Source organism: Pecten maximus, chromosome 3 (assembly GCF_902652985.1).
Source record: "Pecten maximus chromosome 3, xPecMax1.1, whole genome shotgun sequence".
Taxonomy (NCBI): Eukaryota; Metazoa; Mollusca; class Bivalvia; order Pectinida; family Pectinidae; genus Pecten; species Pecten maximus.
Genome location: NC_047017.1, coordinates 34,090,186 through 34,116,244, shown reverse-complemented (window position 1 = coordinate 34,116,244; position 26,059 = coordinate 34,090,186). Strand labels below are relative to the sequence as shown.

General features: G+C 38.2%; 1 protein-coding gene across 5 annotated transcripts in view; it reads right to left on the bottom strand.

Moving 5' to 3' along the window:
• Positions 1 to 5,745: 5,745 nt before the first annotated feature.
• Positions 5,746 to 26,059, bottom strand: part of LOC117323968 (papilin-like) — a 142,633-nt gene continuing 122,319 nt past the window's right edge. For 4 of the 5 annotated variants that reach the window (XM_033879533.1, XM_033879535.1, XM_033879536.1 and 1 more), the window contains 20 exons: positions 25,688 to 25,855; positions 25,441 to 25,550; positions 25,245 to 25,290; positions 24,247 to 24,420; positions 23,084 to 23,260; positions 22,491 to 22,679; positions 22,070 to 22,279; positions 21,485 to 21,658; positions 18,970 to 19,170; positions 18,646 to 18,852; positions 18,018 to 18,185; positions 16,520 to 16,711; positions 15,840 to 16,157; positions 15,476 to 15,661; positions 11,465 to 11,587; positions 9,551 to 9,695; positions 9,175 to 9,329; positions 8,748 to 9,020; positions 8,342 to 8,617; positions 5,746 to 8,076 (listed from right to left, as the gene is read on the bottom strand). In XM_033879533.1, coding sequence (XP_033735424.1) covers positions 7,934 to 8,076; positions 8,342 to 8,617; positions 8,748 to 9,020; positions 9,175 to 9,329; positions 9,551 to 9,695; positions 11,465 to 11,587; positions 15,476 to 15,661; positions 15,840 to 16,157; positions 16,520 to 16,711; positions 18,018 to 18,185; positions 18,646 to 18,852; positions 18,970 to 19,170; positions 21,485 to 21,658; positions 22,070 to 22,279; positions 22,491 to 22,679; positions 23,084 to 23,260; positions 24,247 to 24,420; positions 25,245 to 25,290; positions 25,441 to 25,550; positions 25,688 to 25,855 — 3,635 coding nt within the window. In that variant the 3' untranslated portion in view covers positions 5,746 to 7,933. The remainder of the gene's footprint in view (positions 8,077 to 8,341; positions 8,618 to 8,747; positions 9,021 to 9,174; positions 9,330 to 9,550; positions 9,696 to 11,464; positions 11,588 to 15,475; positions 15,662 to 15,839; positions 16,158 to 16,519; positions 16,712 to 18,017; positions 18,186 to 18,645; positions 18,853 to 18,969; positions 19,171 to 21,484; positions 21,659 to 22,069; positions 22,280 to 22,490; positions 22,680 to 23,083; positions 23,261 to 24,246; positions 24,421 to 25,244; positions 25,291 to 25,440; positions 25,551 to 25,687; positions 25,856 to 26,059) is intronic. The other variant, XM_033879534.1, reaches the window with a different exon arrangement.

Here is a 26,059-nt window from a genome sequence, read left to right as displayed (position 1 = left end):
CCCACATACAGTAGTGAAACACAGACTGTCGGGGCACGCACTCCCACACATACAGTAGTGAAATACAGACTGTCGGGGCACGCACTCCCACATATACAGTTGTGAAACATAGACTGTCGGGGCACGCACTCCACATGTACAGTTGTGAAACATAGACTGTCGGGGCACGCACTCCCACATATACAGTTGTGAAACATAGATTGTCGGGGCACGCACTCCACATGTACAGTTGTGAAACATAGACTGTCGGGGCACGCACTCCCACATACAGTAGTGAAACATAGACTGTCAGGGCACGCACTCCCACACATACAGTAGTGAAACACAGACTGTCGGGGCACGCACTCCCACATATACAGTTGTGAAACATAGACTGTCGGGGCACGCACTCCCACATATACAGTTATGAAACACAGACTGTCGGGGCACGCACTCCCACATATACAGTTGTGAAACATAGACTGTCGGGGCACGCACTCCCACATATAAAGTTGTGAAACATAGACAGTCGGGGCACGCATTCCCACATATAAAGTTGTGTAACACAGACTGTCGGGGCACGCACTCCCACATATACAGTTGTGAAACATAGATAGTCAGATAGTCAGGGCACGCACTCCCACATATAAAGTTGTGAAACATAGACTTCGGGGCACGCACTCCCACATATACAGCAGTGAAACATAGACTGTCAGGATACGCACTCCCACATACAGTAGTGAAACATAGACTGTCAGGGCACGCACTCCCACATATAAAGTTGTGAAACATAGACTGTCAGGGCACGCACTCCACATGTACAGTTGTGAAACATAGACTGTCAGGACACGCACTCCCACATAAAGGATTGCGTGAATTCAGGAAACATATGAGGATACATCCAATACGGTATGCCTTTCTCGGCAGCTCTTTTTAATTCAACTTACAGTATTAAGCTTGAAAATCAATTTCAGATCTTGTAAATGCTAGTGGCCGGCAAATACTGCAAAATACTAAATAATCCAATTCCAATGTGAAACCTTAAAACCATAAAAAATATATATATAAAACAAAAAGAAAAAGAAAAAAAAATACACAAATTTTCAATTGATTAAAAACAAAACACAGGAATTACACTAGAATCCCTTGATTCGACCAAGCCTGATATTATACCAATTCCACATTGGTTAATATTGTAGATTTAAAAAAAAAAAATTCCGAATCCATTTTTCGATACTATGTCCAAAATTAAATACAGTAATACATGTAATACTTATTTTATGAATGCTCAAGAAACCGAATCAAAAGCTTTTTCAAAATCGATCAAAAAGAACAATGCTTGTAAGTTATTTTCTTCTGTAAATTTCATGATATCATAAATCAGTCTGTTTTCATTAGTCTATTTAGGGTTGTTTTATTCTATATACAGCCTCAGGGTACCTATATAGAACCTTATGTTGGATTCACATTTCAGGTCGTCTTGCTTCATTTTTTATTTCGTCAAGTGTTATTGACAAGATGGCATAGTAAATTGGATAAAATAAAAGGCAAAACCTATACAAATTCTCTACAAATTCCCTAAAAGGTCGTCTTGTTGTTAGAAGGCTCCTAAAGACTTTTCAACGATTTATATCAAGTAGAAAAGTAAGACTTCTGATTCTCTGAAATGAAAACCCGAAGGCTGGAGGGTTGAATCTGTCCTATAAAGGTTTTAATAATCTGCTCAGTCCGGGTACTTCATTTATGAATAATCAAGAAACTCAATCATACACTTTTTCAAAATCGATCATAAGTAACAATGCTTGTAAGTTATTTTTCTTCTGTAAATTGCATTATTTCATAAGTCAGTCTAGTATTTTCTCCAATATATCATCCAGAAATGATCTGTTTTTATTAGTCTATTCAGGGTTGTTTTATTCTACATGCGATAAACATGCTTATATCAACCATACAGCCTCAGGATACCTATAAAGAGCCTTATATTGGATTCACATTTCAGGTAGTCTTGCTTCTTGATTTTCTGAAATAAAAAAACCCGAAGGCTGGAGGGTTGAATCTGCCCTATATAGGTTTTAATAATCTGCTCAGTCCGGGTTTTTCAAGGCCTCCTATAAAGTGTTCTACACGTCGCTATTCCACGCCTCTTCAAAAGTTGTTATTGGTAACCAAGCATCAGTCTCCAGCCTTTGGACTTTCATTCCAGAGAATCATTTTCGTCTATTATAACAAAGGTGTTCTCGGATGAGGGGAATACTATTTTATTCAAGCCTACGCAGGTTTGTCGAGTTGAATCTGCACAATTATTACTTCTACAAATGCTGGTTTGAGAACTTTGGTAAATACTCTTGGTGCATTTGTTAAACAAAATGGCAAAGCGACAAAATGATACAACGTTCCTTTACATTCAAATTTCAAATACGTGTACTTTAAGAACTCTTCAGCAATGGAGAATACTAAAGAAGGTATCTTTCAGATTAACGGAAGTGAAAAATCACCTTTCACGACAGACTCAAAAACCTTCTTCAGGGTATCGATTTTAAAATGATGGAAGACTACAAACTCGCTCTCTTAACCACAACGAAATAAACTCCTTTCTTTACGTACAGAGACATGAATTGCCTTTTCAAAAGATCAGATATTTCCTCGTCTAAAATGTTTACTTATTTTTCATTAAACAAAACTGGCCGAGTTAACCTACACTATGCAGGTTGAAAATCACATTCTATTTTATAACCTTTTACTGTTTGTAGGACCCACTTATCATCAGTGATGGATTGTCAAAACGGAAGACAACCTAATTTTGCCTGATGGTTATATTTTTATCTACTAGGCATGTCACTCGACCCTTGACCAGACCTGCTGTTGCTGCTGGCCGCGATGGGGCGTCTCTGGTAGCCATAACCTGTGTCCCTTTGGTTTGGCTGATGCCTTCAAAAAGGCCTACCGATATCTGTCCATGAGAGCCACGCCCACGACGTGTGCCTCGCCATGCTCGGACTCCCAAGTTTTCAGAAAAAAAATAAAATATTAACTTCTGAAATATCCTTGATCTTTATTGTAAGCTTATCTCCAAACAAGCACTCTGTTACGGTTACATTCTTAGAACATTGGGAGTGATAAGCCTTCAGAAAGGCCTGTCACAACATGAAACGTCTATCTGTAGAATGTCGGAATGTTCTAACCAATACTCGCGTGTGTGTGTGAGGGAGTGTGTATGGGGAAAGTAGGATGTGATTTTTTTTTACTGTAAAGGAAAATCCCGGGACCTAGAAAATCAAAATGCTCATACTTTTCAAACTACGTATTTGTTTTGTCGTAATTTGTTTTTGTTGGATGACTGGTTATTGTTTTCATACGAAGCTAAATATATTGCAGAGTTTATCAGAACAAGTAAAAGAGACATTGTAAACTCCTACATTTTCACATATAGGTATATAGACGATGTTTTTTTTTTTTAAACAAAACTTTATTGACCATGTCGATCGGATATACCCTGTAGAATTTGAAATCATCGTCACTACACATTCTACACATACAACGTAGCCAACAGGGACATCTTACACCTTAAGCTGTATGACCAGTGCGATGATTTCTAAATGGCAACATCCTGGTGTCAGGGCCAGAGGAAACTCGGGCTATCAACATCCCACATCTCCTAGCTACGGTATTTACATTGTGTCAGTTGATTTGATAATTAAAGGTTTGTACCCATTATAAGGATTTCTTTCGGTGACATATTTAGCTACTGACCGAGAAATCAACAACACAAGGTGTCCAGAGATGAAGGTTGATGAAAGATGATGGGGAAGTTTAATGGTCGACACCAGGATCCCATTTGGAGATATATAATTTATTCAGCGATATGAAGTCTGACGTGTTTGATGCTTGTTGGTATGCATATTAGTTCCGTTGTCGCCACCCTCACAGTACATAACCCGGATTACTCCAATAATATTAGAGGTTTACACGACAGGAAACTTTCGACAGGCTGTCATGTAACAATATCCACCAATGTAATCAGGTGGAATAAGACCTCATATACGTATAGGAGTAAACCCGGATATGACCCAGACAGATCAAACCACGTCATATCATCATTTTAGAGTGGTGAAGGAGTTCGTTCAGTTCTCAAGGTTGTGCAGCAATTGTTCATAGACATTTTAGTCATCAATTTCAAAGACTTTTCAAGAACTTTCTGTCGTGAAAGGATTTTTCTGAAGATGTTTTCATGAGCGCTGATCAACGTTTGATGACATTTTGAAGCTTTAGTTTCGTGTCCAGTCACATTTACAATCGCTCAATTATAAACACATTAAATTGGTGCCACATAACAATCCCAACAAAGACTAGAACACTGACACTGTACAAACCTGTTATTGTAGTTTATGTCAACACAAACGTTATGAATTTAAGGACTTTTCAAGGCATTTATGCCAAATTCCAAGACTTTCAAGGTATCACTACTAAACTGAATTCCAAGACATTTCCAGGCAAGTGCTGAAATCCAAGGACTTTTTTCATATCTTTGGGAACCATGTACAGCAGTAGACATAGATAATGTTCTGGGCTCATCTCAAGGAGCTTGCCAACATACATGTACATAGTATTGGAGTGTTTGTATTATCTGACCTTGACATACATGTACACAGTATTGGAGTGTTTGTATTATCTGACCTTGACATACATGTACATAGTATTGGAGTGTTTGTATTATCTGACTTTGACATACATGTACACAGTATTGGAGTGTTTGTATTATCTGACCTTGACATACATGTACACAGTATTGGAGTGTTTGTATTATCTGACCTTGACATACATGTACACAGTATTGGAGTGTTTGTATTATCTGACTTTGACATACATGTACACACTAGTGGAGTGTTGGCGCTTCCTGACCTTGACATACAAATGTATGCGTTTTGTTGCAGTAACGATTGTTTGTGTTGACCACTAGATCCGCCAGGACATGAAAGCTTTCATGGGGTTTCATCGTTAGGACACACAAAAGAGCACTTTATGACGTTAAGTTTAACTGCGGTAATGGGGGTAGGGTTCAGTGTATCTGGCACGTTCCCTCTCAAGTATTTCTTGTCTTCAGTATGTGATTTAATTAACGTTCAACTTCACAACGCTTTTACTGTGGTGGTGTGAGTCTTGACGACATATCTACAGCAATGTCCTGACAGACAATAAGACGTATATATGTATATATACTTGACTGGGAAACATTTACGAAGGCAATTAGACGTACAATGTATACTGTAGTAGGAAGCAAGGCAATATTATCGACAATTGGCAGATAGAAAATGTAGTTACATGTTTACACCAACAGATTGTCGAACAAGTTTAAGCGACTTGTTTCCTGCAATGGCTACTATTCTATACACACCCCATTACTTATGCTAGTAAGCAGGTGTTTGGCCCCAGGTGAAAATTTGTACTATCATCGATTTAAATACACGTGTTGTAAATAACAAGTTAGCTAGAAAGAAGACCTAAACCAGAATTAATTTAATGTTTTGTCAATTTTCAGTTAAACTTCATCTGTGTGTCGTTCTCCTTACTCCCCACCTATCTCCTGTACCACACAACTTACAGGATGACCTCTTCAGAACGAACTAGATATTGGTGTCAGATATAATCTTGTGGAATATAACATGCCATCTTAAAGTCTGCATGTAAACCTGGAAATACTGAATGGTGACAATCCTTGATATTCTCTTTAACCAAAAGTATAAAACACTGTAGTAATAAATCAAAACATTTAATTTTTGTCATCATTTTAATATTTTTGTAAAATGACTTAAAATACATTTACACAACATTATTAATGTTTTATATACGGGAAGAAACAGTAATTATTTATCCTAGTAAAGTAGAAAAGTTTATTTATAATATATACACTGATATATAGGTACAAATATATAGGTCATGAAGTGGCAATCTACAGGGCACAATGAGTAATGATTTAAAAAAGCTACATTTGTCAACATTGCCCTGCATTTGAGGGGAGATAACTCTGTCTTACCTAACTTGCCTGCCTTCACAGAGAACCATTCAATGTCAGAATAGTAGGAGGAATGGTATTCTAGTTTAACTGAATAGCAAAATGTCTTACGGGGAATGTGTTAGTAACTGGGGCAGACTGACCTACCCAAACATATCCCATCTTCAACGTGTGGCTCCATTAACACTGAAGCTACATATTCATATCAGTTACATCTTGTCTCAGTAAAGGACCTTAGTTGGTAATCAATAAAAGATATCTTTCTACAAATACAAAGAATGAGTTTATTTTCGTAAGTACATAGTTTCCTTCTGAAAAGTCTCAATCATGCGAAAAATTTATATTTTTGGCAGACTGTGCCTTCCTGATAAGCTGCAATGCTTTATAAAGAATGATGATCAGCCCCGTATTGCAGAACCTGTTAATAATATACACAAATAACACTGGCCTGTTACAAGTTAATTGAAAATATTATCGAACCTGAAACTGTTGTAAAAATCCCTCATCATATATACTAGCACTCTCTGTTAACAATCTCTGTCAGCCACTGGTTATAGTTGTAACCAAAATACTTCAGTGTATACTACAAAATACAGATAGCATTTTAAATAAAACTTGTCTAAAAAGCTAGGATTTCAGTCAGCCTTCTGATTACCTTGGTAACCAACCTCTGTCCTCTTTTGCCTAGGAAATATGCATTAGGATTATAACTGGTGGAACACTCGTTTTGCCTGATTTTACAATGGGAAGCTAGTTAGTATGTGCATCTCAACAAAACATAGAGGACAGTTTATGGCTCACTAAATGATCTACGACAAGCAAATTTGGTGGAAATATATATATCATCTTGGCATATGAGGTATTTTGTATGTATATATGTACTTGGGACCTATAATGAGTATATGTAAGGTAGAGGCAGTCACATTAACATGCAGAGATACACAGCTGTGTTAACACAATGGAGTTACACAGTTGTGTGTTCACTGGCATATAATGTCATTTAATTTCTTGATTTGATTGAAGACAAATCTATAGCATTACATACACATATATTCAACAGAGCAGACAAAAGTTTTAACAATGCATTACTGTATGATTTAAACACTATACTCCATTATTATCTATTAAACTGAATTAAACACTATATATATGGAAGGCATGTCTAACCTCAAGGCAATGGCAACTCAGGCCCTCATCTGTCAACTCTGCTAATTCTCAATTAAATTTGAAAGATCAGCTACGTCAAAAATTCTATCATGTTAAATTGAATAACAATTTTTTTAAAGGAAACCACTGGCAATATATAATTGACTCAATTGAATTTCAACAGGTAGAGAAAATAAAGCATGTTACCATGGAAACGAAACGATTAACATGGATCAGAATATATGAAGACAGACTAGTAAATATAAAATACAATACCTAATATGATAATAGATGGTGAGAGTTGATTAAGCGAGAGATTTATGATACTGAGAAGTAACATACATGACAGTCTATAATAACTATATAGAAAATCAGGTTTATTTGTTATTGTGGGTGATAAAAATGAAAATATTTACTAAATGTTATCTACAAACTTACAAACAACTTAAACCATTTTGAACATTTTGATGGGACTTTGTTCAACAACGCCATCTGGCGTACAGCTGTAGTGCGAACATCCAGGCAGAATGGATCCTCAACGTTCTCCCCAGGAGGAATAGTCAATAAAATTATCTTCCCACGAGCTTCCTGCTACCTGAACTGATAGCCCCTATAAAATGCACATCTTTGGTATTTTAGAGAATGGTTGACTGGTCAGTCCTGAGGGCTGCTCTGTGTCATCAGCCTTAGGATGAGCAGATAGGACAGAATAGTCAATATAGGTCACTGTGATCCACAGTTCAGACTGCCTTAGTAGCTGTTTGTGTAATGTGTTGTGGAGTATTATTGGTTGGCAGATTAGCCAATCAGACGTGACCTTTCTCTTTCACAGCTGGAACAACACTGTTTGGAGTATATACTATAGTTACACAACATAGCTGTCACGATTAGCCTACACTTCAGTAGGGGAGCGCGGTCCTTACAGTCAGGCAGGGTGGCGTCTGTAAAAAAGGTGTAAATCAGGCTTATTACTCAGATAAGTATAGCTCACAAACAACAAATAAGAAAGATTCAAATCATAATATTTTGACCTTAGTGTTACAGCCAGTTGTTGCCATGGTGACCTAAATGTAAGGGCAGTTTTACTTTAACTGCAAATAAATATACATATGTATTTTTTTATTTCTAAGCAATTACATTTGTATTTAGCTGTGTGAAATCAAACTGGAGGTTTAAGTTTTATGTAGACTACAGCTTTATACTTACCTTTCTGTAACACCTGGATAGAGATATCATCCTCCACTTTCTCCTCATTGTTGGTGGCAATACAGGTGTACAGTCCTGTGTCATCTAGGGTGAGGTTTGTGATGCGCAGGTCACCTCCCCTTACAAACACTCCAAGCCCATTCTGTAGGGGGCGCCCCAGTCTCTCCCATGTCAGGGTTGGCTCTGGGTAGCCATACCCTCGACAGGTCAGGTAAAGTCGGTCACCCTCTCTTGGCTTCTTCATATGAACATCATCAATGGCAACCCTCAGAGATTCTGTTATCAAAACAGATCATTAATACGAGAAGGAAACAGTTACCTGATGAGCTATGATCCAACAATAAAGTACAAAGACACTCAGATTCAATGATAATGTGATAAAGTTATACTGAGACAAGTGACTTACCTCTGATGGCTAACATCATGATACGCTGGGCAGGTGTAGACACCCCATTGGTCGCCATACAGACATAGTCTCCAGTGTCCCGGACATTCACTTGGGAGATGATCAGAGTACCGTTGTCAAACACAGCAAACCTGCCCCCGGACTGAACTGGAGTGCCTCCCTGGGTCCAGGACACAGAAGGGCGGGGTGTGCCGTAGGCTTGACAGTGAAGGAATGCATTCCCTCCAGGCTTAACTACAATCTTGGCTGGGGTAGGGAAGATACCAATGGCCACTGAGATGGAGAAAAAGAAAATGATCATAGGGAATTGCAACTTGTGTAGATTTTCTTAACACAGATTTTATAACAAGTGATATCAACACTATCAACTACATACTGTCAGAATTTCATCATAGAAAAAAAAATGTTTTTATTAAAAATGGCTGACCTTCCACTTGTAATCTGTAGCGTTCTATGTATGGTAGTACATTGCCATTGGTGACGCGGCAGGCATACACCCCCGAGTCCTGGCTCGAGATGCCGCGTATAAGGAGGGAACCATTCTGGTAGTTGATGTAACGTTGGTCATTAGACACTAAAAATCTGTGAAAAATAAAGAAGATGCAGACTTTATGGAGAAACTGGAAAATGTACATCAACATGACCAATGTAACAGTGATTCAAATACTTGTGTATATTGGGTATTGTAGACAACAATTCCTGTTACAAGACACCAATCATGGCAAAAAGGACAATTTTTTTTTTTTTAAAGTGGTCAAACATGTAAAGAATCTCCAGTGAGACTTAAAGCAGACAACACTTACGCATCCCTGTACCAGGCGATGGTGCCTGTGTTTGTTCCAGGTTTGTAGCCAGAGCATGGCAGTAACACATCCTGTCCGGGCTGTTCTACGATTGAGGTGTAATCTCCATCGATGAGTCCAGTCTCCTCGGAACCTCCACTGGGGTCTAAACAACAAAACATTTCAAGTCACACAACCTCAACATTTATTTATCGAGCTTCATCTTCGGTTTTAATTCTAGTCAAGATGCAGCGGTCAGTTTTGCCATTCATGTGAAGTAAAGCTTTAAGTGAAAGATTTAAATCTGCAATGTGCGATGTTCTTTCCTAGCAATCATAGTATAAGAGAAGCTTGAGCATGCTTTGTAGGCCTAAAGTAAACATCTCTTCGTACCTGATCATATACAATGTTTTAAAGTCTTGGTGATTTCTACCTGTTTTTATGACATTTACATTTGAGAGACAACTGAAAATGAGAGTTATGTCCTTTGAAGTACTAATGCCTGTATTATGTCTAATTGAACTGCTCACCTGTTTATTGTTTTCCTATCTTACCGAGGCATGTTTATTTAGTTTATATGCTTCAATTATTACAACTTCAACACTTGTGTCTGAGGTAACAGACAGGGGTACAAAATTAAAAAGATTCATAGATAAACAAGTAACAAAAACAGAACTCGAGAGAACATGCAGTACAGACCTGTAACTCATGCACAGAACAGATAAGGGAGTGGACAAGACATGCTAATCACAGGACGTATCCCCATTTCCTCCCGTACCAGTAAATACATGTAGTCCGACAATATCACAAGGAATCAGTATTGATCTGAATTTTCTGTCAGCATAATAACCTACTGATCTACCTCAGGTAAATTTACTGTCAGCATAATAATCTACTGATCTACCTCAGGTAAATTTTCTGTCAGCATAATAACCTACTGACCTATCTCAGGTAAATTTACTGTCGGCATAATAATCTACTGACCTATCTCAGGTAAATTTTCTGTCAGCATAATTATCTACTGATCTCTCTTAGGTTAATACTTAATTGAATACAATTTATAGACAGTATGGGTTGGAGATGAGAAAACTGTCCGATTTAGTATTTTCCTTCACTCAAAGCACCACCCCTTTACAAATGATTTCTAGAAAGGAATTCACAAAGGCCTTGTTACATCATATAATAAGGTCTGATTCAATGATAGCGGATATATTTCCATATATAGGGCAAACACAATTACCTCACCAATTACTATACTTACACATCAATGTACTTGACTACCTACCATGGTACTCAATACAACACAATACCAAACCAGGTACTCCATACAACACGTAACCTACACTGGTACTCAATACGGACACATTACCTACACTGGTACTCAATACAGACACATTACCTAGATTGGTACTCAATACAGACACATTACCTACACTGGTACTCAATACAGACACATTACCTACATTGGTACTCAATACAGACACATTACCTACATTGGTACTCAATACAGACACATTACCTACACTGGTACTCAATACAGACACATTACCTACATTGGTACTCAATACAGACACATTACCTACATTGGTACTCAATACAGACACATTACCTACATTGGTACTCAATACAGACACATTACCTAGATTGGTACTCAATACAGACACATTACCTACATTGGTACTCAATACAGACACATTACCTACATTGGTACTCAATACAGACACATTACCTACATTGGTACTCAATACGGACACATTACCTACACTGGTACTCAATATAGACACATTACCTACATTGGTACTCAATACAGACACATTACCTACACTGGTACTCAATATAGACACATTACCTACATTGGTACTCAATACGGACACATTACCTACATTGGTACTCAATACAGACACATTTTCATGCACACAACAGATGTGACTGTACCTCTACAGTTGCTGAAGTAAATGTCGGCAGCCGGGAGGACTCCGTCCGGACAACACCCAAAACGTGACAGTTGGCATTCCCTTCGACCAATGTCAGGTCGAGGGTTCACTGGAGCTCGTGTAACTGGAGGCATGCAATGGGGTTAGAAATTTGGTTAATTATTAAAACAAAAATTTTAAAAAAGGAAGAAAAGGAAAGAATATCATGAAAGAAAACCATAACCAAGGTGAATGTTAAAACAGCAAATCTAACCTCATTCCCTGGAACTTGTGATTTATCATCCTTAGTCTGCTTTAAAGATCTAGAATTAACAGACACATGCATTTCAGAACATATGTTTGTGATAAAGTTGGGAAAGATGCAAGCAGCCACTTGGGCCATCGTTCTAAACTATATTACACAGGACAGGGGAGCCTTTATTATAACATGCTGTCCTACAGAGATTTGGAACACGGGGACATGCAGTAGGAGATTGTGTTAGGTTATATACTGTTCTTCTGAGATTTAGTCAAAATGTTCAATAACGTTACTATAAGATACATACAGTCCTAGTATACTACAGTCATTAGTGGATAGGTTAGTGTAGGAGATAAGATGTTACTATGCACTTGTTACTTTGTGTATGTGTTACTTTGTGTATGTGTTACTTTGTGTATTTGTTACTTTGTGTATGTGTTACTTTGTGTATGTGTTACTTTGTGTATTTGTTACATAGTGTGTGTTACTTTGTGTATGTGTTACTTCGTGTATTTGTTACATAGTGTATGTGTTACTTTGTGTAAGTGTTACTTTGTATATTTGTTACTTTGTGTATTTGTTACATAGTGTATGTGTTACTTTGTGTATGTGTTACTTTGTGTATTTGTTACTTTGTGTATTTGTTACATAGTGTATGTGTTACTTTGTGTATGTGTTACTTTGTGTATTTGTTACATGGTGTATGTGTTACTCTGTGTATGTGTTACTTTGTGTATTTGTTACTTTGTGTATGTGTTACTTTGTGTATTTGTTACATAGTGTATGTGTTACTTTGTGTATGTGTTACTTTGTGTATGTGTTACTTTGTGTATTTGTTACTTTGTGTATGTGTTACTTTGTGTATTTGTTACATAGTGTATGTGTTACTTTGTGTATGTGTTACTTTGTGTATTTGTTACTTTGTGTATGTGTTACTTTGTGTATGTGTTACTTTGCTGTTATTATCCATATTTGTTATATATTGTCACACAACATTGCTTAACATTTCTTATTTGTACATTTGTTACTTTAAATATTTGTTACTTACATGATATATGTATGTATTGTAATATAATATTACTTAAAATTATTGAATTTTGTATGTAAGAAGCATGTATTAATACAATTTAATCATGCAGTGTGGACTGTCAGTATACTGGTGATAGATCACCAATTGTTATGGTGCATGTAACAATATCTACAATCAAAATTAACAGATATGAAGTCAAAATTATGAAGTTAAGCAAAAGTATGAAGAGAAACTAAATTCTGGTTATACTGGTTTTTTTCATACTTAAATTGGGGTTGTAATAAACTAGAACTGTCGCCAGGATGGCTGACTAATATTGGAACTGTTAATTAGAGGCTAACTAAGATAACCCAGTAATATAGTGACCAGTTGCCATAGCAACCATAATTTTGAGGAAAAAAGTGGCATGCACATCTACACATAGTCCTCTATATTTGTGTGAAGTTTCATCGAAATTGGCCATTTAGTTTAGGAGGAGTTGTCCGGACAAACTTAAAGTTATGGTTCTTATCAGAAAACCTGTTTATAGTGACCAGTTGCCATAGCAACCTTAATTTTGAAAAAAAAGAAAAGGGCATGCACATCTACACATGGTCCTCTATATTTGTGTGAAGTTTCATTGAAATTGGCCATTTAGTTTAGGAGGAGTTGTCCGGACAAAATTAAAGTTATGGTTCTTATCAGAAAACCTGTTTATAGTAACCAGTTGCCATAGCAACCATAATTTTGAGAAAAATAAAGTGGCATGCACATCTACACATGGTCCTCTATATTTGTGTGAAGTTTCATTGAAATTGGCCATTTAGTTTAGGAAGAGTTGTCCGGACAAAATTAAAGTTATGGTTCTTATCAGAAAACCTGTTTATAGTAACCAGTTGCCATAGCAACCATAATTTTGAGAAAAATAAAGTGGCATGCACATCTACACATGGTTATCTATATTTGTGTGAAGTTTCATTGAAATCGGCCCTTCGGTTTGGGAGGAGTTGTCCGGACAAACTTAAAGTTATGGTTCTTATCAGAAAACCTGTTTATAGTGACCAGTTGCCATAGCAACCATAATTTTGAGAAAAAATAAAGTGGCATGCACATCTACACATGGTCCTCTATATTTGTGTGAAGTTTCATTGAAATCGGCCCTTCGGTTTAGGATGAGTTGTTCGGACAAAATGCGTCTACAGACAGACGGACGGACGGACGGACAACCTGATTCCAGTATACCCCCCTAACTTCGTTGCGGGGGTATAATTACGACATATTATTTGGGGTTGTAATAAATTACCACATATTATTTGTGGTTGTAATAAGTTACACACTATTTGTGGTTGTAATAAGTTACCACACTATTTGTGGTTGTAATAAGTTACACACTATTTGGGGTTGTAATAAGTTACCACACTATTTGTGGTTGTAATAAGTTACACACTATTTGTGGTTGTAATAAGTGACCACACTATTTGTGGTTGTAATAAGTGACCACACACTATTTATGGTTGTAATAAGTGACCACACTATTTGGGGTTGTAATAAGTTACACACTATTTGGGGTTGTAATAAGTTACACACTATTTGGGGTTGAAATAAGTTATCACACTATTTGTGGTTGTAATAAGTTACACACTATTTGTGGTTGTAATAAGTGACCACACTATTTGTGGTTGTAATACGTTACACACTATTTATGGTTGTAATAAGTGACCACACTATTTGGGGTTGTAATAAGTGACCACACTATTTGGGGTTGTAATAAGTGACCACACTATTTGTGGTTGTAATAAGTTACACACTATTTGGGGTTGTAATAACTTACCACACTATTTGGGGTTGTAATAAGTTACACACTATTTGGGGTTGTAATAAGTTACACACTATTTGTGGTTGTAATAAGTTACCTCACTATTTGGGGTTGTAATAACTTACCACACTATTTGGGGTTGTAATAAGTTACCTCACTATTTGGAGTTGTAATAACTTACCACACTATTTGTGGTTGTAATAAGTTACACACTATTTGGGGTTGTAATAAGTTACACACTATTTGGGGTTGTAATAAGTTACCACACTATTTGGGGTTGTAATAAGTTATCACACTATTTGTGGTTGTAATAAGTTACACACTATTTGGGGTTGTAATAAGTTATCACACTATTTGTGGTTGTAATAAGTTACACACTATTTGGGGTTGTAATAACTTACCACACTATTTGTGGTTGTAATAAGTTACACACTATTTGTGGTTGTAATAAGTTATACACACTATTTGGGGTTGTAATAAGTTACCTCACTATTTGGGGTTGTAATAAATTACCACACTGTTTGGGGTTGTAATAACTTACCACACTATTTGTGGTTGTAATATTTATATTAGATTCACCTAACATGTTCAGTTAGTCACCCAGACATACTAAAACAGAATTCGTAAACTGTATGTGATACCGTGTAGGAGACATGACATAGTCAATGTTTTGAATGATGAACGAAGGGCAATTGCTATTTTTGATGAAGTACAAAAGTTCATACATTAATGCCCATCCAATGAGGCAATGACATGTAACGCTTGTCAGTAATTGGTGTATGGGTAGTACATGACAATGAGATATGCCCTTGGGGATTAATAGTTTGTACACCGAAACCAATAGTTCCTCTAAAATTGTACATGTGTGATTTATTATAATATATAGGAGTTGTAATAGTCCCTACACCCTACCATACTCCTCAACCTACCATACTAACAAATAACTTACCCACTGGGCGGCGGCGTTCCACACAGATGTTCTGACACTCCGCTTCATCTGGGAAGTTGTTGGCATTGCCATCGCAGCCTCCGTACCAAAACCTCATACACCGCTGGTCTTCACGATTGAAGTACCACCTTACTTCGTAGTTACTGCACCCTCCCCGCTCATTTTCAAGGTCACAGATGTCATACTCTGGAGGTCATACAATATATATTATATGGCAACACAATCACAAAACTGTAATAATTCATTAAAGTACTTCACACAAAAACAATATAAAGATTCTGTAGCCTACAACCTAAAAGGTCCTAAATTACAGTAAGAGTACTGCTATTAACATCCATCTATAGTATATACCATGACAACTTACCTACAATGACATTGGTGTCTGGATCAGGAGTAGTGTATGCAGGTCGGGGAGTGTAAACAGGTTGGGGCCTGGGGGTGGTTGTCACAGGGGCATAAGTTGGCCGTGCTGTAACTGGGGCGTAAGTTGGACGAGGGCGAGCTGTAACCACCTCCATACTGCATCTCTGTTTACATTCCTCCTCTGTGTTAAAACGATTGCCATTGCCTTCACAGCCACCGTACCAGAAGCGGCCACAAACTCTTTCATCTTGATTGTAGAACCACTGAACAGTGTAGTTTTGACAAGGACCCCTTTCGTTGTCCATTGCACAGACGTTATCTAGGGGAACAAGTATTGTAAAATGATATCCCTAGATACATAATTTGATAGGTATAAAAGTTAATCTAGGCCAGGATCTGTCTATCATTTCATACAAGGGGAGCCACACCCTCAGTTTATACAACATTACATCTCCTTTACCCAATATTGCTCTAGGCCAAATTTCATCAAAATCCAATCAGGCATTCAGGACTAGAAGGGATTTAAAGGAAATGTTGATGGACGCCAGATGCTGCACCATAGCATCGGCTCACCTGCCCTTCAGGCCTGGTGAGCTAAAAAGCATCCCTACACTTACATTACATTAAAACATGCATATAAAAAGACAAAGTTATTTCCTTGTTGCGAGTGTGGAAACTTACCACTGCGTGGCGGTGGTGTGACGTATGAGCCTCCACATTTGTTGACACATGCTATCCGGGATTCAAAATTGTTAGCATTGCCACCACAGCCACCATAGTCGAGACTGACACAGGCATCCTGGGCCACATCGTAGTAGTAACGCTGGACACTCTGGACACAGTTACCTTTGTCAGGCTGTAGCATACATATAGCTGTGGACAGAGATTTATATCTGTGACATTTCTACACAGAGCTGACAGTCTGCATCATCTTACTATTCAGAACTGATATTTGTGCATCCATTTCAACATCTAACTAACAGAAATGACATATGTATGTCTGTCTTGACATCCTACCTTACAGAAATGTTATTTGTATGTCTGTCTTGACATCCTACCTATCAGAAATGTTATTTGTATGTCTGTCTTGACATCCTACCTAACAGAAATGATATCTGTATATATATATCAACATCCTACCTAACAGAAATGTTATTTGTATGTCTATATCAACATCCTACCTAACAGAAATGTTATTTGTATGTCTATATCAACATCCTACCTTACAGAAATGTTATTTGTATGTCTATATCAACATCCTACCTTACAGAAATGTTATTTGTATGTCTATATCAACATCCTACCTAACAGAAATGTTATTTGTATGTCTATATCAACATCCTACCTTACAGAAATGTTATTTGTATGTCTATATCAACATCCTACCTTACAGAAATGTTATTTGTATGTCTATATCAACATCCTACCTGACAGAAATGTTATTTGTATGTCTATATCAACATCCTACCTATCAGAAATGTTATTTGTATGTCTATATCAACATCCTACCTAACAGAAATGTTATTTGTATGTCTATATCAACATCTTACCTTACAGAAATGTTATTTGTATGTCTATATCAACATCCTACCTTACAGAAATGTTATTTGTATGTCTGTATATATATCAACATCCTACCTTACAGAAATGTTATTTGTATGTCTATATCAACATCCTACCTAACAGAAATGTTATTTGTATGTCTATATCAACATCCTACCTAACAGAAATGTTATTTGTATGTCTACATCAACATCCTACCTTACAGAAATGTTATTTGTATGTCTATATCAACATCCTACCTAACAGAAATGTTATTTGTATGTCTATATCAACATCCTACCTTACAGAAATGTTATTTGTATGTCTGTATATATATCAACATCCTACCTAACAGAAATGTTATTTGTATGTCTATATAAACATCCTACCTTACAGAAATGTTATTTGTATGTCTATATCAACATCCTACCTTACAGAAATGTTATTTGTATGTCTATATCAACATCCTACCTAACAGAAATAACATTTATATTATCTGTATCTACATCCTACCTAACAGAAATGATATTAACTCCTCTGTATATTGATAACTTTTCCTACAGCATGTCCATTTAAACATTGTGCCTTACAAAAGGGATAGGTTATTTGACCATGGTCTATCTCTTAGTTAACTTACCATCACGGCTGCAGGATGCCTCACACACTTCGCGTGAAATAAATCGATTCTTATTGCCGCCACATCCTCCGTACAGGAATTCATTACAGCGGCCTTCTGTATGACTGTAATACCAGGCGGGGATGCTGGCCCGACAAGGCCCTGTGTCCATCTCTAGACCACAGTATTCTACAACATACATAACACTTAATATCAGAGGATATACTGGCACAGCAAGGCCCTGTGTCCATCTCGAGACCACAGTATTCTACAACATACATAACACTTAATATCAGAGGATATACTGGCACAGCAAGGCCCTGTGTCCATCTCTAGACCACAGTATTCTACAACATACATAACACTTAATATCAGAGGATATACTGGCACAGCAAGGCCCTGCGTCCATCTCTAGACCACAGTATTCTACAACATACATAACACTTAATATCAGAAGGGATATTGTCATGGCAATGTTCCCCAGAGTTGTCCCCCATGTTTACTGACAATGAAGGCAATGTTTACCAGAGTTGTCCCCCATGTTTACTGACAATGAAGGCAATGTTTACCAGAGTTGTCCCCCATGTTTACTGACAATGAAGGCAATGTTTACCGAGTTGTTCCCTACTGACAATACTAGATGGTTTACCTGAGGTGTCTGTTTCAACCTCCCCTGATCCATCAACGGAGTCCTCAGCACACTTCTCCTGACAGGTTTCTATATTTTCAAAGTTGTTTTGGTTGCCACTACATCCCCCATAGATAAACTGCTCACATGACCCCGTGTTTGAATTGTAGAAATAACGTCTCATGTAAGCGAAACATGGTCCACTTTCCTTCGGCAGAGCACAGATTTCTAGAATCACAAATTGATATACATAAGACAAATCATATTTAATCAGAATTTTGAAATGATATTGGTAATTTCTGATTGTACAGTATATAGACTTCCTAAAAATGGACCGAGATGTACCTTTCTGTGACATTGTTGTGACTGATCCTCCCGTGATACACTTGCGCTGACAAGCCTCTTGTGAGGCAAAATTGTTAGAGTTTCCTCCACATCCACCATAGATAAACTCCTGGCAGGTGGCGCTCTGGCGGTCATAACGGTAGCGACGGATGTATGCATTACACTGTATAGGGGAGTTTGACTCACCACTGCCACAAACATCTGGAATAACAAGGTATAATTGATCTTTACAGCTCCGACATTACTACGATGATTTAATGTCTAAGATGAAGTGTAAATAGTTTTTAAACATAACTATAAATGTTGAGTGGTCTGTCTACTTATTTGGAAATTACGTTCCTATTTCAGGACACAATGTGTTAAGGTGAAAGTTCTTAACAACACTTATACCACAGTAACTGTATGTTTAGAAATAAACCCAACTTTATCAAATGCAGTGCAGTGACACTATGCCAACAAATACTGTTCAGCTGTTCTTTGTCTTGATATATCAATCCTCCGCACATTGTACAGTACCACTACTGGAATGGTTGGTCCATACTTACGGGCACGACTACACCAATACTGGAATGGTTGGTCCATGATTACGGGCACGACTACACCACTACTGGAATGGTTGGTCCATACTTACGGGCACGACTACACCACTACTGGAATGGTTGGTCCATACTTACGGGCACGACTACACCACAACTGGAATGGTTGGTCCATACTTACGGGCACGACTACACCAATACTGGAATGGTTGGTCCATACTTACGGGCACGACTACACCAATACTGGAATGGTTGGTCCATACTTACGGGCACGACTACACCACTACTGGAATGGTTGGTCCATACTTACGGGCACGACTACACCAATACTGGAATGGTTGGTCCATACTTACGGGCACGACTACACCAAAACTGGAATGGTTGGTCCATACTTACGGGCACGACCACACCACTACTGGAATGGTTGGTCCATACTTACGGGTACGACTACACCAATACTGAAATGGTTGGTCCATACTTACGGGTACGACTACACCAATACTGAAATGGTTGGTCCATACTTACGGGCACGACTACACCACTACTGGAATGGTTGGTCCATACTTACGGGTACGACTACACCACTACTGGAATGGTTGGTCCATACTTACGGGTACGACTACACCAATACTGGAATGGTTGGTTCATACTTACGGGCACGACTACACCACTACTGGAATGGTTGGTTCATACTTACGGGCACGACTACACCAATACTGGAATGGTTGGTTCATACTTACCAGCACGACTACACCACTACTGGAATGGTTGGTCCATACTTACGGGCACGACTACACCAATACTGGAATGGTTGGTTCATACTTACCGGCACGACTACACCAATACTGGAATGGTTGGTTCATACTTACGGGCACGACTACACCAAAACTGGAATGGTTGGTTCATACTTACCGGCACGACTACACCAATACTGGAATGGTTGGTTCATACTTACGGGCACGACTACACCAAAACTGGAATGGTTGGTTCATACTTACCGGCACGACTACACCAATTCTGGAATGGTTGGTTCATACTTACGGGCACGACTACACCACTACTGAAATGGTTGGTTCATACTTACGGGTACGACTACACCACTACTGGAATGGTTGGTTCATACTTACGGGTACGACTACACCACTACTGGAATGGTTGGTTCATACTTACGGGCACGACTACACCACTACTGGAATGGTTGGTTCATACTTACGGGCACGACTACACCACTACTGGAATGGTTGGTCCATACTTACGGGCACGACTACACCACTACTGGAATGGTTGGTTCATACTTACGGGCACGACTACACCAATTCTGGAATGGTTGGTTCATACTTACGGGCACGACTACACCACTACTGGAATGGTTGGTCCATACTTACGGGTACGACTACACCAATACTGGAATGGTTGGTCCATACTTACGGGCACGACTACACCACTACTGGAATGGTTGGTTCATACTTACGGGTACGACTACACCACTACTGGAATGGTTGGTCCATACTTACAGGCACGACTACACCAATACTGGAATGGTTGGTCCATACTTACAGGCACGACTACACCAATACTGGAATGGTTGGTCCATACTTACGGGCACAACTACACCACTACTGGAATGGTTGGTCCATACTTACGGGCACGACTACACCACTACTGGAATGGTTGGTTCATACTTACGGGCACGACTACACCACTACTGGAATGGTTTGTCCATACTTACGGGCACGACTACACCAATACTGGAATGGTTGGTCCATACTTACGGGCACAACTACACCACTACTGGAATGGTTGGTCCATAATTACGGGCACGACTACACCACTACTGGAATGGTTGGTCCATAATTACGGGCACAACTACACCACTACTGGAATGGTTGGTTCATACTGATGTACACCACTACTGAAATGGTCGGTCCATACTTACGGGCACGACTACACCACTACTGGAATGGTTGGTCCATACTTACGGGCACGACTACAGGTGTTTTCACATTCATCCTTAGAGTTGAAGTTGTTTTCATTTTGTCCACAGCCTCCATACACGAATTGTTTACAGAATCCCTCATTGAAATCATAATACCATCTGGTTTCTGCTCCACTGCAGGGTCCGGTCTCATATGACAAAAGACAGACATCTTTTTCTGTGAAGTACAGTATTCATATTAACAGTGGTTAAGTTATGACAATAATATAACAATGTATATATTATTTTCAGCTACAGAAAAACAAACATACTGGGTATTGCTAAAGCAATACATGTCCCATACCAGCCCCTGCTAAAAGTAGTAACAGTGACCTTGAACCAAAAACCCTAAAACTCGAACTTGATCTGTAACTACTCATACTGAAGTTACATAACAATTTTCACTAACATACCTTGAAGCAGGGCTGAGAAACGTGCGGAAAACTGAGTGGACAGACAGACAGACGGGGAGTAAACCTTTAGTCCCCCTTGTTTCACTGGTAGGGGACTAATAAATCTAATTCTATAAATGACTGAATTATTCAAGTACATAATCAAGCAATATCATTTATTTGTGCTGCAAGTTTACCTTCCCTTGGTACAACTGGAGCATCTGTTACTGAGGGAATCACATTTGGAGCACATTGCTGGACACATTTCTCACGACTGGCGAAATTGTTCTCATTTCCATCGCATCCTCCGTAATTAAACTGGGTACATTCACGTGTCCTACTGTTATAGTAGAACCGTGGGTAGCTGCCACGGCACGGGCCAATCTCCATGGGCTGCTGGCATGCATCTATAAACATCAACGACACATTCGACAATGGGGACATTTTAACAGACTATAAATTACTAGAGAAGACACAAATTTGCAGATTCAAAGTTAATTATCATGGTTAGTCTCTTGCAGGTTCCGGAATTTGTTTTAAAAAGAAAATGTTTCAAAAGCTATACTTTTTCAATACACAGTCAAGTTGAAATTGTTAACCAATTCACAAACTATTTACCAAGTTCCTCCACGATAATTTCCTCGCACGTCTGTCGACACAATTCAACAGTCGCAAAATTGTTGGCATTCCCCTGGCAACCTCCATACCCAAACTGCTCACATCTTTCTGTCTGCTGGTTGAAGTAAAACCGTGGAACAAGTGCTCGGCATGGTCCGATATCCTTGGGGAGTTTACATGGCAGGTTTACTGGGAACAACATAAAACTAGAAATGAACACCATCTGGTCATTGTGTCAAAAAACAAAATGGTTTATTATACTTTTAATGCAAAGAAGTGGATTTATCCAATGTGGACAAATTTGTAAGAACAAACTTGAAGGTGTATACTGGAGGTTTGATAGACTCTCTATCTATCATAGCACAAAAAAAATGTATGTTTACATCTACTTACCTGAACCTGAGCAGTGCACTTAAACCATTTCTGTCAATTAACTATTAACTAAGTAATTAATTAAGCAACCTACTTTTGGTAAGTGACATTGGCTTACATAGGTGATCTAATGCCAGTATCTAGAAGGATGGATAGACACAACATAATAATTCCCCACCTGGGACTAACAATCCACCACAGTTGTTGGCAGTCTTACTTACTGTCCTGGGTTTTTTCAACACATATCCTTGCGCATTCCTCTTCATTGTCAAATTGGTTTCCGTTTCCTTGGCAACCCCCATACCAGAATCTCTCACACTGTTTTGAAGTGGAATTATGGAACCATTTCACAGCATAATCTGAGCAGGGACCTCTCATTGCAGGGTTGTTACAGGTATCTACAGTAAACAATGACAGGTATCAACAATAAACAATTACAGGTATCAACAATAAACAATGACAGGTATCTATAATAAACAATGACAGGTATCTACAGTAAACAATGACAGGTGTCTACAATAAACAATGACAGGTATCAACAATAAACAATGTCAGGTATTAACAATAAACAATGACAGGTATCTACAATAAACAATGACATGTATCTACAATAAACAATGACAGGTATCTACAGTAAACAATGACATGTATCAACAATAAACAATGACAGGTATCTACAATAAACAATGACAGGTATCTACAATAAACAATGACAGGTATCTATAATAAACAATGACAGGTATCTACAATAAACAATGACAGGTATCAACAATAAACAATTACAGGTATCTACAATAAACAATTACAGGTATCAACAATAAACAATGACAGGTATCTACAGTAAACAATGACAGGTATCAACAATAAACAATGACAGGTATCTACAGTAAACAATGACAGGTATCTACAGTAAACAATGACAGGTATCTACAAACGATGACAACACTATCCTATCTGATATGCCTTTTAAAAAGATAAATTATTTCACCATTCTGCTAGACTATTTATACATGTATACAGATTGATCCACCTATGATACCTGTACAGGCATAAGAGTACAAAGCCTAACATTAGGTTTGCAGTGTTGGGCTTGCAATTGATTTGTTTAATTTGAGATTCTACATCCAACAGCTAAGTTCAGATAAAGGTTTGGAATGGAGCCCTTATAGTAACACATGGTAATGCTGGTTGTAAAGTGTATAGTACAAGACTTGACTGTGGTGGGGTTAGCAAGAACAAGGGCCCAATGGGCCCGAATCGCTTACCTGCTATCCAGTGATCCTTTTTATACATAAACATAATTAAGAACAAGTGCATCAGAGACCAGATATAAGATCTAAGAGTTATTTTGGACAGGTGAGCTAATAATGACACGAGTACCTACCTCCAGAGGAAGGTTTGATATTAACAACATGGTCTCTATCACAGCCTTCATGGTTAGGTCCACTGGCAGGAGTACCATCAGGACAACAGCCATGGACGTTCTCCTGACAGTCATTGTCTGTATCCGTGTCCCCAGACCCCTCGTCCACACCATCACAGCCTTCTTCATTGGGACCTACAAAACATATATAATACAAACATTCTTGTCTCTTTTTAGTGACTCTAACTATCACTTTCAGCATGGTAAAGAATGGGATTCAGACAACAAACCAATTGTTACATTGCTATACCAATTGTTACATTGTTATACCACTTGTTACATTGTTATACCAATTGTTACATTGTTATACCAATTGTTACATTGCTATACCAATTGTTACATTGTTATACCACTTGTTACATTGTTATACCAATTGTTACATTGTTATACCAATTGTTACATTGCTATACCAATTGTTACATTGCTATACCAATTGTTACATTGTTATACCAATTGTTACATTGCTATACCAATTGTTACATTGTTATACCAATTGTAACATTGCTATACCAATTGTTACATTGCTATACCAATTGTTACATTGTTATACCAATTGTTACATTGCTATACCAATTGTTACATTGCTAAATAACTGCACAAAGTAGACTATGTCTGGAAGGTAACACAAACTTACCACTCAGCTATATAAAGTAGGGTTCAAAACATTACTAACCAATCATTGTTTATTACGTCAACTATTCCATCTTGTTGACGAACCAGGTATAGTTAACAAGACTTTTAGTTCAGTTCTAACTTGGATATTTTATAACTTTACCTGTAACCACTGTCAGTTGGAATATTCTTAGCTTTACCTGTCGCTACTGTCACTTGGAATACTCTAAACTTTACCTGTCGCTACTGTCACTTGGAATACTCTAAACTTTACCTGTCGCTACTGTCACTTGGAATACTCTAAACTTTACCTGAGCCACTGTCAGTTGGAGAATTTCAAACTTTACCTGTTGCCGCTGTAACCTGGTCCTCACAGCATCCAAACTCACTCCTCTACAACAGAAACAATACTTCATTATCACATACCAATGCTGTTAATTCGTTGACCATTTGAATTTGGTCTGAGCAAGCTTACTTCACATCAGGACACATTGTAGACATAACACCTAGGTACTCGGCTGATTTGAATTTTGTTTCACATACCACACAATGATCAGGACATCCATAGTAGTTTGGACCATCAGCAAGAGTGACACCATCTCTACAACAGCCATGTTGGGACACCTCACACAGTCGTCTCTCTTCCCCTCCACCTGAAGTACAGAGATTTACCTCTATAGTATAGTAGGTTAAAACCCTCGTCAAGATTGGAATATAATATGTGAAATGTGCTATTTACATTTACAACACGTCCCCTTGGCCCTGACGGCATGCCTAACTAGACACTCACTTCTACCTCCACATCGGGCTACACATTCCTCACGAGTGTTGAATCGGTTAGCATTGCCTCTACATCCTCCGTAAATAAACATTTCACATGATCCTGTGGCAGAGTTAAAGAAGTAACGCCTGTGGGCAGCACGACATCTCCCCGTCACAGAGGGCAGCATACACACATCTGTAATAGAGTTTAAATATTAGTAACAAAATACAATTCAGCTGTCAACATAATTAATATATTGACTGTAAATGAGAGGACATTATAGTCACTCGACAAGACTTCTACCTGATTTTCTATCTCCAGTTCTATAATCCATCTAGATCTGGTACACCACTAACACTAGAGAAAGTACCCCTCCCTCTAACTACTGGGTTACTACAT